A 14,594-nucleotide genomic window follows, 5' to 3' on the forward strand; every position below is an offset into this window, starting at 1 on the left:
TTTTTGCATGACGCAATGTGCAGAGGCCACAGAGGTCTCCCCCATCAGTAAATACGCGATATGACTTAAGCTGTGTCGGTTAGACGTAATTACAACCAATAGACATACTTCTACATTTTTAGCTTTCATAATATACATGTATTATCTCTTACACGATAAAATTTCATGAATGGAAGAATTTCTTTTAAATAGTTGTAATCAAGTGATATTTTTAATTTATTGTACCAAGAAAGACCACTCTGTCGACCTTGTTTGATTTTACTCTAAACTCTTTGTATGATTATCTCCCTTTGACTAGTTACCATACCGTTTCCTTCGGAAGGTTAGTGTTACCCGAGGTCATTCTTAATATAATCGGAATTTGTTGGTCATTTGACATGTTTATGATTTTTAATTTTATTTGATAATTAATAAGCATTGAGTAATTGGTATTGTAATTAGAATACAGACAGCTAATATCACAGTGTCAGTGACGGAGGTATTTACAGCGTCTGATGGGCTTGATGTATTTTGTTGACCGGAGATGTTGTACTGTGTATCATGTTATATGTTCACTTCAAATTACGAACCAGTATAATTCAAGTTTTTTCTTTATTCTAAAAAGGAAGAAAACACTGGGGTCACATAGTAAAACTGTTTTTCTTTTTTTTTTTTTTTTTTTTTTTGGGGGGGGTGGGGAGGGGGTAAAATATCTACTATGTTCAACGTTCGTGTGCCTTTAATTCTTCTAACTATCAAAATTGAAACAAATTTAAATGGTTTCAAAACAAACGTTCTTACAGCCAATTAACAAATCTTTTTAATTTTAGACTGAATTTAGATATAAATGAATTTACTATTTCAGTTATTTTAAAAATATATTTATATAAACTTTCTTCGTTTTACTCATTTATAGATATAATCACCTTAATAAGTTTCAATATTGTAAAAACTCAACAAATAGTTTGCCTGTTTCAGCGCTGCGCAAAATACCCAATGAATTATGGGTAACTTCTGTACATGTTAGGAAAAACCCAACTTTCGTTTTTGCATTCATCATGGCCGACAAGATGAAAGAAAAACCCAGGTAAAATTTGAGATTTTTGCTTGCGTAAATGTTGTTATTGTGTGAATTACATTGTACATTATTTTCATTTTAGAAAGAAGTATAATATAGTGATTTTGGATGCACATTTTCACCGTTTGCCTGTTGGACCTCATTGCTGTTTATTTAATAATAACTCGAAATGCAGCCACTGAACATTTCAAAATTGTAAAAAGGTATACAATTACCTAAATAAGATAGGCAAAGCTATTCACAAAATTGCAATCACCGAAAGGAAATTACCATTACAACTAAACACATTGGTACAAATGTGTGTGGTCATTGATAGGACATCGCACGAAAATCGATGAGTGTTGCTGTTTTTAGACAGATCTTCATTATATTTTGAAGTCAGGTCTACTCTAACAGGTTAGTTTTTTGTTTATAAATTTCATGTTTCGTGTTAGAGGCAGTATAATATAAGGTTTTGATGACAAGTTCATAGACGTTATGGTCATTTCAGTAGATAACTTCCTTATTCCTACATTATTTTTTTAATATCCTATCTTTACCTGAATCGTAACGGAAATACTGTGAAAAAGTGCCAAAGATAGGTCAAAATGAAAATATGACCATCAGCTTTTGTCTGTTATTCGCCAACATAACAATTTTCGATCATTAATTATAAATTTAACACCTTGTAGTTTGATAGGTACTTCATTGAGATCGATTTTCTCAAATTAATGTTTGCTTTTTATACATTTAAGAAATTTTTTTATAGGTTTTTTTTTATAATAAACGACCAATTATTAAATCCTTTTACGGTTTTTTTTCATCAAAATTCCCGCTCCTTTTTAAAATCTTTTCGCACAAGTTAAATTTTTTTTGATCGCCAAATTTATTTTAATAAAATTTTTTTTTAAAAATTTTAATTTTTGTAAAAGAAATATAACACTGAATATAAATAGTCACTCTACCGTATTCTTAAAGTAAGAAAGTAATAGTACACCGTTTAGATCATTAAGAGATTATATGCAATTCGATAATAAATAGTTTCTTATATTTATATTCAAAAACATTAGAAACTTGTATTTCAAACCAAACGATAATCACATTACAAATTATTAAATATTTTCGTAGCAATGAGCTTTAGAAATGATTCTAGAAAGTAATAGATATCATGAAATATAGCATAGGCAACAGGAAGACCCAGATATAAACATTGTTTGATAAGAATTTCCTTGATTAAAATAAATTTCTGCAACATAACGGTATCACTAAAGCAACATCGAAGACCTTGTAAGATATTTTTTAACATATTCAACAAAATTTACAACATGTGTTAGTAAGGAGCATTCTGTTCTTAGCGTCTCATTATCACAGAAAAGTGTCTTGTCAGCACGTTACAAATTTTGCAGACGGTGAAGATTTGTGATTTTTTACTAACTGTTTAATGAAATTATAATGGGGAAAAAACTTCAGGGTATTTGCTTTGACAACAAATTAAATGTGCTAAGTCAATGTTTAGAAAGTCCAAAGACTATCAAAGAGTTCTACTCTTGTAGTATTTTGAACCCTTGGTAAAAATAATCTATTGAAATGATTATATAATCTAAAAGAGTCGATAACCGGGTAATGTAGTATTTCAATGTTCATATTAATTTCATGCTAACACAGGTTTAGGTCATTTTTAGGATAATAATTTAAATTTTCACACATAATCTTGATTCGACTGGACACAATTTAATCGTTAATTTTTGACGGACGTTTAATGTGTCCAGTCGATTATGTGTGAAAATTTAATTTTTATAACAATATCCTGCCAGTAAAGTTATGTTTTTGATGTTTTTATTTAATATTTCTCTTTAAAACATTATTCGTTAATGTATACGATAATAACAATTTAATTTTTGTGTCGCCTCTACGGAGTAGTGGCGACATATAGGGATCACTTCTCCGTCGTCTGTCTGTCCGTCTGTCTGTCTGTCTGTCTGTCCGTCCGTCACAAAACTTGTCCGGACTACTCCTCATAAACTACTGGTGCAATTTCATCCAAACTTTACAGGAATGATCAGTACCAAGTCTAGTTGTGCATATTGTCAGCATTTTCCGGGTCAATGATTTTTGTCAGAGTTATGGCCCTTTAATAATTTTTAATTTTAAAGTTTGTCCGGACTACTTCTCTTATACCACTAATGCAATTTCAATGAAACTTTACAGGATTGATCTGTAGCTCAAGTCCTTGCGCATATTGCACGGGTTTTTCGGTTGAATGATTTTTGGCCGAGTTTTGGCCCTTTGATAAAAAGGTTTCTTTTTCTGTGTGTTGCCAGATACACAAAAGCTTGTCCGGACTACTCCTAATAAACTACAGGTGCAATTTCATCCAAACTTTACAGGAATGATCAGTACCAAGTCTAGTTGTGCATATTGTCAGCATTTTCCGGTTCAATGATTTTTGTTTGAGTTATGGCCCTTTAATAATTTTTATTTTTAAAGTTTGTCCGGATTACTTCTCTTATACCACTAATGCAATTTCAATGAAACTTTACAGGATTGATCTGTAGCTCAAGTCCTTGCGCATATTGCACGGGTTTTCCGGTTGAATGATTTTTGGCTGAGTTATGGCCCTTTGATAAAAAGGTGTTTTTTTCTGTGTGTTGCCAGATACGCAAAAGCTTGTCCGGACTACTCCTCATAAACTACTGGTGAAATTTTATCCAAACTTTACAGGAATGATCAGTACCAAGTCTAGTTGTGCACTGTCCGTCTGTCTGTCCGTCTGTCACAAAATTTGTCCCAACATGAAATTGGCCATCAAGAGGCGACACATGTGATTACTGATCGCTCTTGTAATTGTTACTTACTTCATGATTGATATTAGCTAGGTATGTCTATTTTCATTTGAAAATTTTAGAAAAGATATAACTTAACCGCATATTTTTCTATTATGTTTATTAAAAGAAGTAAAGGACCAAAGGACGTAATAAATGATAAATAATAAATGTTCCGCATTTGATTCATTCGTATGCCATTTTGTGTATTTGCACTTTTAGTTTTGCAATATTTTGTGTGGGTATGTGACTTTGGAAAAAGACAACATTTTCGTTCAGAAAATTATATAATCATTTAAAACATTAACAAACTATCTTAACTGGGATACTAACGAATATCAATTGTAACGCTTTTCTTCAATGGGATGTCATTGAGTATAAATCTATAATCATAAAACACGTTAACGTTATGTGTCATAAATCGCATCGAACTGTTATAAATTCAGGGTTTATGAAGCATTTGAGGGTCCCCAGATTTGCCAAAATATTTAAGAAAATCAAATTTGAAAACAAAAAGTTTTCAAAAAAGTAAAAAGTAAAGAAAAAGTGAAAATTTACATGCTTTGAGCAACAAATAAATGATGTTTTTCGGGGATGGGAATTGCAGTAGTTATCACCATTATCACCATACTTCTACTGTAAGCAATAACACCTATATTTTGCATATTTGACCGGTTTTGGTAATTTAAATTGATTGTAAATGCCGCTTGAATTGTATAAATTATTTGTTTTGTTCAGTTCACAATATTTTACATGAAAATACATTTTCATATGTTTCATGAAAATTAGCATGACTCAGGATGCATTCCGCTTTAAAGAAGCATTTAGTAAAAGGTGAAAAAGGTCTCTTGTAATGATAATAACAGATAAGTCAGTAAAGATTATATAACAAAAATCAGCCACTATTTTAACACTAATCTTCTTTTAGATACATGTATATTCCAGGATACCGTATAAATTTCCTCAATCTGAGACTGTTTCAATGCAAAAGAAACATTAAAATCGGCCTTAGCAGAAATAGAAAAATTCAAACACTTTAAAAAGAAACTTATTTTACATTGACTTTAGCTGATTATGACACATGACCAAATATGATTTACGTCCCTATGCCGAAAACATTATTACCTTCTGTCCTTCTATGTTGTGGTTAACCTTTATTGGTATTATGTTATACGGTGCTACGTCACTGGCCATCCATCATATGGAAAAGGCTTTAAAGTTTTTTTAAATGTCATGAGTAGCATAAATAAATAAAACGTCAATAGTTTTACTAGGAATTAGAGTAAAAAAAACATATTTTACAGCGGAAGGTCTTTAGAGGATATGGAGATATTCAAACATCCTATGTGTTTGATTAGTAGCGAAAGTGTGGAGGATGAAGATGGTGAAGAAATAATCAAAATGGAGGAGGAGCAGGAAGTACTTAACCAACTTAAACAGATTGATCTGCCAATGGTTATTGTAGCCGTGGTAGGTCTATACAGAACTGGCAAATCATACCTGATGAATCTTTTAGCAGAATCAACAACAGGTAAAATTACCCGATAATGTTATAAGGGTAATACTTTAAGACAATCCAGGTATATCTTTAGATTGTGTTTTGATGTCAATTTTAAAAAAAGTCTCTCTTAACGATTTTACGCGATTATCTATCAAGAAGCTTATATCATTGATTTTGATAATAGAACTCTTGTTTAAACTGAATGTATCAAAAATAATAAACTAATCATTTAGGTTTTGCATTGGCTGACACGATTGAACCGAAAACCAAAGGTATTTGGGTATGGTGTAAAATGCATCCAAAAATGTCGGACACAGTTTTGTTGCTACTTGATACAGAGGGTCTTGGTGATGTTGAAAAGGTATGTATGTTTTGCTATGAATAAATTAAATAAAACCCATTGAACAATAGAAGTATATTGGTTTGGTTTTAACATATTGTTTTATTCTAGTAAGAGGTTAAGACAATCCTGCTGATCTTGTCTGTCACCCTCTGTGGTTTCTTAAAACAGCCAGTTGTCTTTGGAAACAAATGAATAATTGTCATTAAGTTTAAACTACTGACCTGAAACCGCCGATGTGTAAAGCTCTTAAATAATTTTATATGCTATTTTTTCTTGTGTACTGATATGTATCTAATGTTTTAACAATATTTAGGTGAAAATAGAAAAATACGATATGACATAAATCAGGCACAATACTGTTTATATCTGATCATCATCTGATCAAAGCGTTTATAAATATACAGTTAATCTGTATTTTAAATATGTCAAATTTAGTTTTATCAGTAGTTCTTTGTAATTTTCCCAAATAACAAATGAACTGTAACATTTGAAGGGCGACCCAAGTCATGACAACAATATATTTACATTAGCGACACTTTTGTGCAACTGCCTGGTTTATAATGTGAAGGGAGCATTCGATAACGACGCTGTCTCTAAACTCACGTATCCTTTATTATTGTATCAATCCACATAAAAGATGATTTTGTGATTTTAAGATGATTAAGAAGACGGATAAAACAGTCATTTATCTGTACTCATGATGTAGTTAAATCTCTGCAAATGACTGCAATAAATATAAAGAAAATTATGCAGATGTTGCCCCTTTCATCATCTTTTTTGAACAGTCTCAGTCGGACCCAGTTGCAACTTTTGTATAATGTAATGGGTTCACTCGATGGATATGCCATTATGGATTGTTACACTCAAACGCTACATAGGCTATATGGAAAATATATAATATGTGTAATAAACTTTATAGTGGTATCTTACTGTTTGTGGATGGTCAATATGAAAGTCATATCCTCTAAATCCATTTTGAGACATGCCTTTTTATTATCATAAAATCATTAAAATAAGTTTTGTTTACATCAACTATGACACATTACATCGGAGAATATATTAATCAACAGGCCTGATGATCAAAATATAAGTTATAAACGTACTGTTTATTGCAAAAAAAGAAAAAAGAACATAGAAATTTGGATATTTAAGACAATCATAACAATATATATAAACGGCGTCTTAATATAAATAATTGGTTACTCTAGAAAAGATTTTTTTTAAATGGTTTAATGTTTATCAATCAAACTTAACGAACTAAAGATTTGTAACAGAAATGGAAAAGAATATCAGGTTTCGTGGTGAATCATCAGAAGATAACAAGACTTTGAATTTGATACTGCCAGATTTCGTTCTTTGTTTGAGAGATTTCTGTCTAAAGCTGGTCAAGGACGGAAAGCCGATATCAGCAAATGAATATCTTGAGAAAAGCTTAGCTGAAAACAAAGGCAAAGCAAAAAACTTCAATAAACCACGAGAATGCATCAGAAAATACTTTCAGAAACGCATGTGTTTTGCATTCCCTGTGCCGGGTGATTGTGATGTCCTTGAAAATCTGGAATATCTGAGATTTGACGATTTATCTGTCATGTTTCAAGATGTCACTTCCCAATTTTTATCTCACATTTACAGCATACCACCAAAACAATTGTTAACAAGTAAACCAGTAAATGGGCGAAGTAAGTAATTGTTTATAAATAACAACTTTTTCTTTTTTCCAGCAAATTGAATAATTAAGTTTAAAAGTCTTATAAATGGTGTTGAAAATTAATTACTGCATAAAATGGTGTTTGAAGCGTGTAAAATGTTTCAATCTCATTGCTATTTAACATATTAAAGTGTTCATGATGTTTTCATCGTGCAAAACTTTTCACCGAGGAAGGTGAGTAGATATGGATATTGCGTTGTTCGTAATTTCGTTTGTTAGGGAAAAATGGTTTTATTAGATTCGCCGATAGATAGAACATATTAAGAAGTTTGTTGTGTATATAACTCAATTTAACATAATTTAGTGATTGCCCTTTGAATGGTTTAGAAGCAGAAGAATTCTTTATTTCAAAATCCACATATAAACAACAACAGTCTGGTTTAGGCTAATAAGCCCTTGACCTGACACAAAATGAAATATGAGTAAGATACAATCTGGAACGCACCTTATGTAAATCTTCTATAGATCTCCTGTCTGTGGTGCTTCTAGATTGCTGATCGACCTCCATCATCAGCATGGTGCTCGCTGTCATTGATATTTCGGCCCTTATCCATGTATATCTGCTGGCAGTGGGCCCACCGTCTTACGTTGTGGAGGTCGATTGCTTCCAGCTCTTCTCCTTTCGTCTCAGTCACAGCCAGCTAGACGCACGCTCTGCAGCTTGGCTCAGTCTCTGGATAGTCCTACGTCTATCCCTCCCAGTAGTTCCTATCGCAGTCATCAGTCGGCACAAAGATTGCGAACAGAACCGTCGCACACCTACTTCAAAAGGAAACAGCCATGTATGCCAGCCTCTCTGTCCACATTGCTTTTTTCCTCTCGTAGGCCTCTTCACATCTTGTCACCCAAGGTACTGTTAACTCGATCATGATGAGTTTCTTTCCTTTCTCAGACCACAGTATAATATGTGGTCTTAACTTGGTCTGGACAATACTTGGGAAAACAAGCTTCTTACCAACATCCACCTCCATGTTCCAACCTGTTGCGCCATCTAGAATTGATGGTTGGTGTGGCGACTGTGTCTTGGCAGTTTCACCCGGTTTCACAAAGTTGATGTGACAAAGCTTAGGGTTACTCCTGCGTTCCTTTTTCATTTCATCTTAAAGCCAGTCAGCCACCTCCCTAAGAACGTTGTCATGACGCCATCTGTACCTTCCTTGTGTTAGTGCAGTGGAACAGGAAGAAAGGACATGCTCCATAGTGCCAGGACGATCGCACAGGTCACATGCTGGATCCGTTGTAAGTTCCCACCGGTGGAGATTAGCTGGGGAGGGTAAGAGGTCGTGAACTGACCTGATAAGAAAGGATAACCGTAATGGTTCATACTTCCATATGTCTTCCCAAGTCAGCTTCCTGTCTATGGTGTTCCATGTAGTCCATGCTCCCTGTGCTCCCATCTCTACTGCTCTAGCCTGTCTTGCACTCTCCTCTGTCCCCCTGACTTCTGACTGAATCATGGCACGTCTCTCCTTCTTGTCTGCCTGGTTCCACAGGGGTGTCTTGGTAGCACCAATTCCCTGTCGTCCCACAGCGGTCATTCCCACAATGTCCTTGAGCTTAAGTGAGCTTTCAGCCTGGTTAACGGTCTTTGATGCTGACCACTTCCTGCCTGTACGGGTTACAATCCCTGCTTCCCGGATTTGCTCATCTGGTGAATCTCTGAGGGTGAGCACCAATCTTGTCTTCGCTGTCTTGAATTCCTCTACCAGTGAAGAAAATGGGAGTTGAAGCTGATTGCTCTTTCCATACAGTCCTACACCGGAGAAACTGGGTGGTATTCCTAACCACTTGCGGAGGTGTCTGCTTGTAACCCTCTCTAAGGCTTCAATTTTTGAGCTTGGTATCTCATACAGCATCATAGGCCAGATTAGCCTTGGAAATAAGGCATGCTGGTATAACCAGGCTTTGAACTTCCCAGGGAGATTTCTTTTGTCAATTTTCTTAAGCCCGTCTTCCACCTGGTTTTCTAGCTTCTTGACATTGTCACCATCTTGCAAGCTTGCATCAAACCGCTTCCCTAGGCACTTGATTGGGCTCTTAGTGATAGATGGGATATCCTCATTATGTAATCTGAGAATGAACCTATCTGTGGTTTTGCCATTCTTGATAATGAGAGATCTGGACTTTGCGGCCTTGAATTTCATTCTAGCCCATGAAGCGACAACATCTTTAGCAATACAATACAATAAATTACACAAGACAATACAATACAATGACATACATTGAATAATAAAAGTACTGACTTTCAACATATTGTTACATACATATATTATCAGAACTACATGTATGATATCAGTTACATTTTAATTTAAATCAAAAACACTACTGTATAATTTTATAGATGTATATTTATTTGATTGTTCTACTTATTACCTTGTTCCGTATGTGTTCTTACTACATATCAATGGTGATAAATGTCTACTTGTATTACTATAATATGATCATATATAAATATTTATAATGTTAAGTATTACTAACATACATTAACATAATGCACCATAATGCCTTTCATCAAAAATTAAATAACGAGACCATTATTGTTACTCCTGTTACTACTAAAACTCTAAAGCATGACAGTTATTTTACGTCAAAATTTATACAAATACTGGTATGAATTTTAGTATCTATAACGAAAGTAGAAGACGGTAAACCAGTATGACACACACAAGGGAAATAACCATGCTAATTATTATGTTAACAATAATCAAGATTTATATACCTTTAGTTTTTTGCTATAATGAAATTGTAACATGGATTGAAAATTTACACAATTTTAACAAGAGGATAAGGGAAATGAAACGAAAAAAAAATAGCGAAAATGATACATCTTAGAGGTGCTAAACAAAGTTTGAAAATAGGAAAATGATTCGATAAGTAAAGAGGAACATATGAAAATTCAGAAAAGAGCTTTTGAGTCTTACGGTATACATTTATTTATTACTCGCCAAGTAGGTATGTATATTCTTTTCGAATCTCGAAAGCTTTATAGATAAACATTGCCATTTTTTTATTTGCTAAATTTCTTACAATTTGTAGTGAATGAGAGTTAATTAGTTCTGCAGTTTTATACATATTTGGGTTTATAACGTAATATCGATTTATATATCGTTTACTAATTATACAATTTACATTTAAACGATAAGTGAAATTCATCCTGTAATGAAATGTCAGCACTTAAATGGGGATCTGACAGTCAAACCTAATGTCTGTACTGGGTATATCTGAAAAGGTCTTAAAGGCTCAACTTGAAATTTTACAGATGCATGTATCTCATTGGGAAAAATCAGTTTTGTAAATTTAGATCCATAACGCTTGACCTTTTTTTTACATGATAATTAATTAGTTATTGCTCATCGTAATTATTCTAATTTATTTTTTTCTGAAGCATAGCTGAAAAATTATTAGAGGTATCAACTTGTAACTTCACGATTTGAGAAATTTTAGTAAGAAATGGAAAAGATTCTAAGATCCATAATTCATTTTTCATAATTTTGGAGGCTGCATTGCTCTAATACTGTTATACAAGTAATTGTTGTTGTAATTGTTTGTATTTCATTTTTACCAAGAGCATGTATGTTTTACAAATAGCTTTGCCAAATAAACCACAATTGTTGTAAGATTGTTCATTCTTGGTCTGATTGGATTAGATCATTTCAATATTTATAACAGTGCAATAATCTACAGTATATATAGATAACTTACATGTATATCAAATGATAACTCTTTTCAGTGTTTGTAACCTTGGTAGAGAGCTACGTTACAGCAATCAAACACGGTGCCGTTCCAGATGTTAATGATGCATTTGAAAGAGTAGCAAACATTGAAAATGCTACAATTGAAAAAGTGGCTGTAGATATGTTATCAAATGAAATGAAAGGGATTGAGTTATCAGTCTCTACTGATAATTTACGGCGCATTTATATAAACGCCCAACAAACAGCGCTGGACTATTTTCGAAGGAATGCTGTCCTTGATACAAATGGCAAATATGAAAAAAAAGTTCAGGTTAAAGATCAGCATTATTGAGCCGAAATATTTATATACATTATAGAATGGAAAATATTTATTTTAGATTTTGAGAAAGTATTTTAAATCTTTTAACACTTGTTCAGTCATTTTAAGATGAAATAAATTTCAGAATTAATTAATAGAACGTAAACTAAACTATCGATGCCAAGATAAAGGTTATCTATAATGGTGATTGATCGATGATAAATATTGAATGAAAAATATTTGTTGTAAAGACTAAAATTCAGAAAAATAAGTTACAGTAACTTGTATGACTTTCATCAAGCAATGTCTTAAGTCCGAAGTGCATCATAATGCAAAAATTAATTTAAAGAATGGAGGGGCACGTAACGTGTTTTAGATACATGCATGGATTGGTTAGTGTTTTTGACAACAGTGTCATGACTGCTTCATTATTTATCTTGTATTATACGTGATTTGTTTATTGTTTTTTCATAAGTCTGTTTCAATAAAACTTTAATAATAACTAATAAATCAGATTTAAAAACAAGAATTTTGATTTGAAATAAAAAAAAGGGATAAAATGATGAAATGTCGAATGTTTATATTGAACTAAATTATTTTCCCCGACACTTCGTTATACTATGTATAAGTATGATGTCCTAATGTGTATCAAATAGGGGGAAACGTATCTATATAGCATCTATATAGTTTATTTTATCATTATGTTATTTTTTATTCTCAGGTAAAAATGGATAAAGTTTGGGATAAAACCATTGAAAAGGGTAAGTATTATAATATCTATCAACAATATTAAGATTAAATGTAATAATAATAATCATAATAATTACATGATGTCCAGGAAAGCTTGTTATTAAATGTTTATAATCTCAATTTTTCTTTTATAGCATAATTAAAAGTGTATCTTGAGTAAAGTGTTTTAGCCGGTGCTAGGGGGCGTGGACGGTAGTTTGCACTTAACAGGACCGTCCATGAACAGGCTCAATCAAATCGAGCCTGCATTTTTTTTCAATTATGCCGTGTTGGGCTTTCTTTATGGATTCTTATTTTCTCTATTTTATCGCTACATCAGCGTTGTTTGTGCCGTGTGGAGGCTGTAAAAAGTCGCTCCGTACATTCAATCAGAGATGTTATATTTCCGATTCTTAAAGATCGTTCAGCACGACATTATTGTTGTGCTTGTGGTAAATTAGTTCTTTCTATTCGGCTTTTTCTTGTTGGGTGGTTCCAGTATCCCTCACTTGAATACTGTATAATCACCATTAGGATATGTGGCCTGCTTTTTAAATTTGTCGTTTGACGTCTTATCTGTAATATGCAGGCTTCATAACCTCTGATCCCCTTTCAAAATGTCATTTTATTTAGTTCCGCCCATTGTTTTCTCGTTTAGGGCACACGCATTTTTTAACTTGGGGATCATATGCCGCTTTTCATGGAATGGCACTGACGTGTCACATTGAAGGTTCCATAACAACCGCCATATGAATACATCTGCGGATTCTTCAAAATTCTTAATTGTACCAGTTCATAGTAAATGTTGAATTCTGCTTAAGCCGGTGTTAGGGGGCGTGGACGGTAGTTTGCACTTAACAGTACCGTCTATGAACAGGCTCAATCAAACCGAGCCTTCAACATTTTCAATTATGCCGTGTTGGGCTTTCTTTAGGGATTCTTATTTTCTCTATTTTTACACATTATAAGTATGATTTTTACATAATTTAAGGACCGAAACATTATGGAAGATGTCGAACGATCAGATTTTATGTTCTGTTGAATTTGTATATTCCCAAGATAACATATCATTGAAATGTAATAACTATTTTTTATTTTCTGCCTCAGATGAGAAAAGTCGAAGTAGGGATAACTTATTAAAGGAAGCGCTAGATAAACAGAGGATAGATCTAGAGAAAGATTTCCTTAAGAATCTAGAAATTGAAAGAAAAAAATATGAAGTGTTGTTGGAAGAAAAGTTCATTCTTAAAAAAGAAGAAGCACAAAGAGAAAATGAAAGATATATAAGTGAGCTGGAGGAAAGGAAGAAACAACTAGAAACAGAAAGAGAAAAGTCAAGACGACATGCCGAATTATGTAGGAAACAAGAAAAAGAAAGGCAAGGTCAGTAGAATTTGACCATGATATATAATGCGCTTTGGAAATTCCTGTTATAAACGATTTGCATGGTAGTGGATAATTTGTTAAGAAGAAACCGATTTTGTGATTTTCATTATTTATTTCTTTACGTAATTATTCACTTATTTAATTTCGATATTGATTAATTAGGTAAGTAAACGAAAAATATAATAAAATACCAGAAAGGTTTAAGATACAAAAATTTATTTACAAGTTGTCCAGATAAGAAAATTTATGACCTTTGAATTATGCAAAACTAAAACTATTCTTAATAATCATGGTCAACTCAAGAAACTTTTCATATTGAAAAAGATAATTCTTAATATCATCAATATCGTTAATGATAACAATATCATTTTCAGGTTTGTTTGTTAATTTGTTAAAATATAGCAAAATATATGAAATTCAACAATTATGAATAATACACAACAAACGTTCATGATCATTTTCTACTTATTTACCAATGTTTGATTACCGGTAGTGTAATAGGAAAGTGGCATTTCATCATGACAATAACTAACAGGAACTTTTTTAAAATAAAAACAAGACCTTTTATGAAGATTAATAAGTGGATCTTGCGCCGAAGAATTTTTCCAACAAATTTAAGGACCAAAATAAATATGAAGATGTCAACTGTGGTCTATATATATATATATTGTTTAAGTGTGAAATATAAAAAAATCATGAAAAGATTTTTTATATTATTATTTCTAATCAACAAAATGTAATTAAAATGAATAGATTTCTTTTCAGATGAAGAAAGGCGGCACAGAGAAAACTTCGATAAATTATTAAAGGAACACCAGCAGGCGCAAATGGAAGCGTTAGATAAAATGAGAAAAGATCAAAAGAAAGATCTATTTGAACGTCTAGAAATTGAAAGAAAGAAATATGACATGCTGTTGGAAGAAAAGATGAAACTTGTAAAAGAAGAATCACAAAGAGAAATTGAAAGATATAGAATAGAGTTAGAAGAAACAAAGAAACAATTGGAAACAGAAAGAAAAAAAGCAGAAAGGGAATCTGAAATATAACGAAAACAAGTAGAAGATATTCAAGGTCAG

General features: G+C 32.5%; 1 protein-coding gene across 1 annotated transcript; it reads left to right on the forward strand.

The window, feature by feature from the left end:
- The first annotated feature begins 1,014 nt into the window (after positions 1-1,014).
- Positions 1,015-14,589, forward strand: LOC132732740 (guanylate-binding protein 1-like). Its single transcript, XM_060719243.1, has 9 exons — positions 1,015-1,066; positions 5,163-5,389; positions 5,593-5,720; positions 6,196-6,305; positions 6,966-7,381; positions 11,141-11,415; positions 12,125-12,164; positions 13,240-13,515; positions 14,284-14,589. The coding sequence occupies exons 1-9, from the start codon at positions 1,038-1,040 to the stop codon at positions 14,562-14,564; spliced, it is 1,782 nt and encodes a 593-aa protein (XP_060575226.1). The 5' UTR covers positions 1,015-1,037; the 3' UTR covers positions 14,565-14,589.
- Positions 14,590-14,594: the final 5 nt, after the last annotated feature.

Source organism: Ruditapes philippinarum, unplaced genomic scaffold (assembly GCF_026571515.1).
Source record: "Ruditapes philippinarum isolate M1 unplaced genomic scaffold, ASM2657151v2 ctg1110_1_1_1_1, whole genome shotgun sequence".
NCBI lineage: Eukaryota > Metazoa > Mollusca > Bivalvia > Venerida > Veneridae > Ruditapes > Ruditapes philippinarum.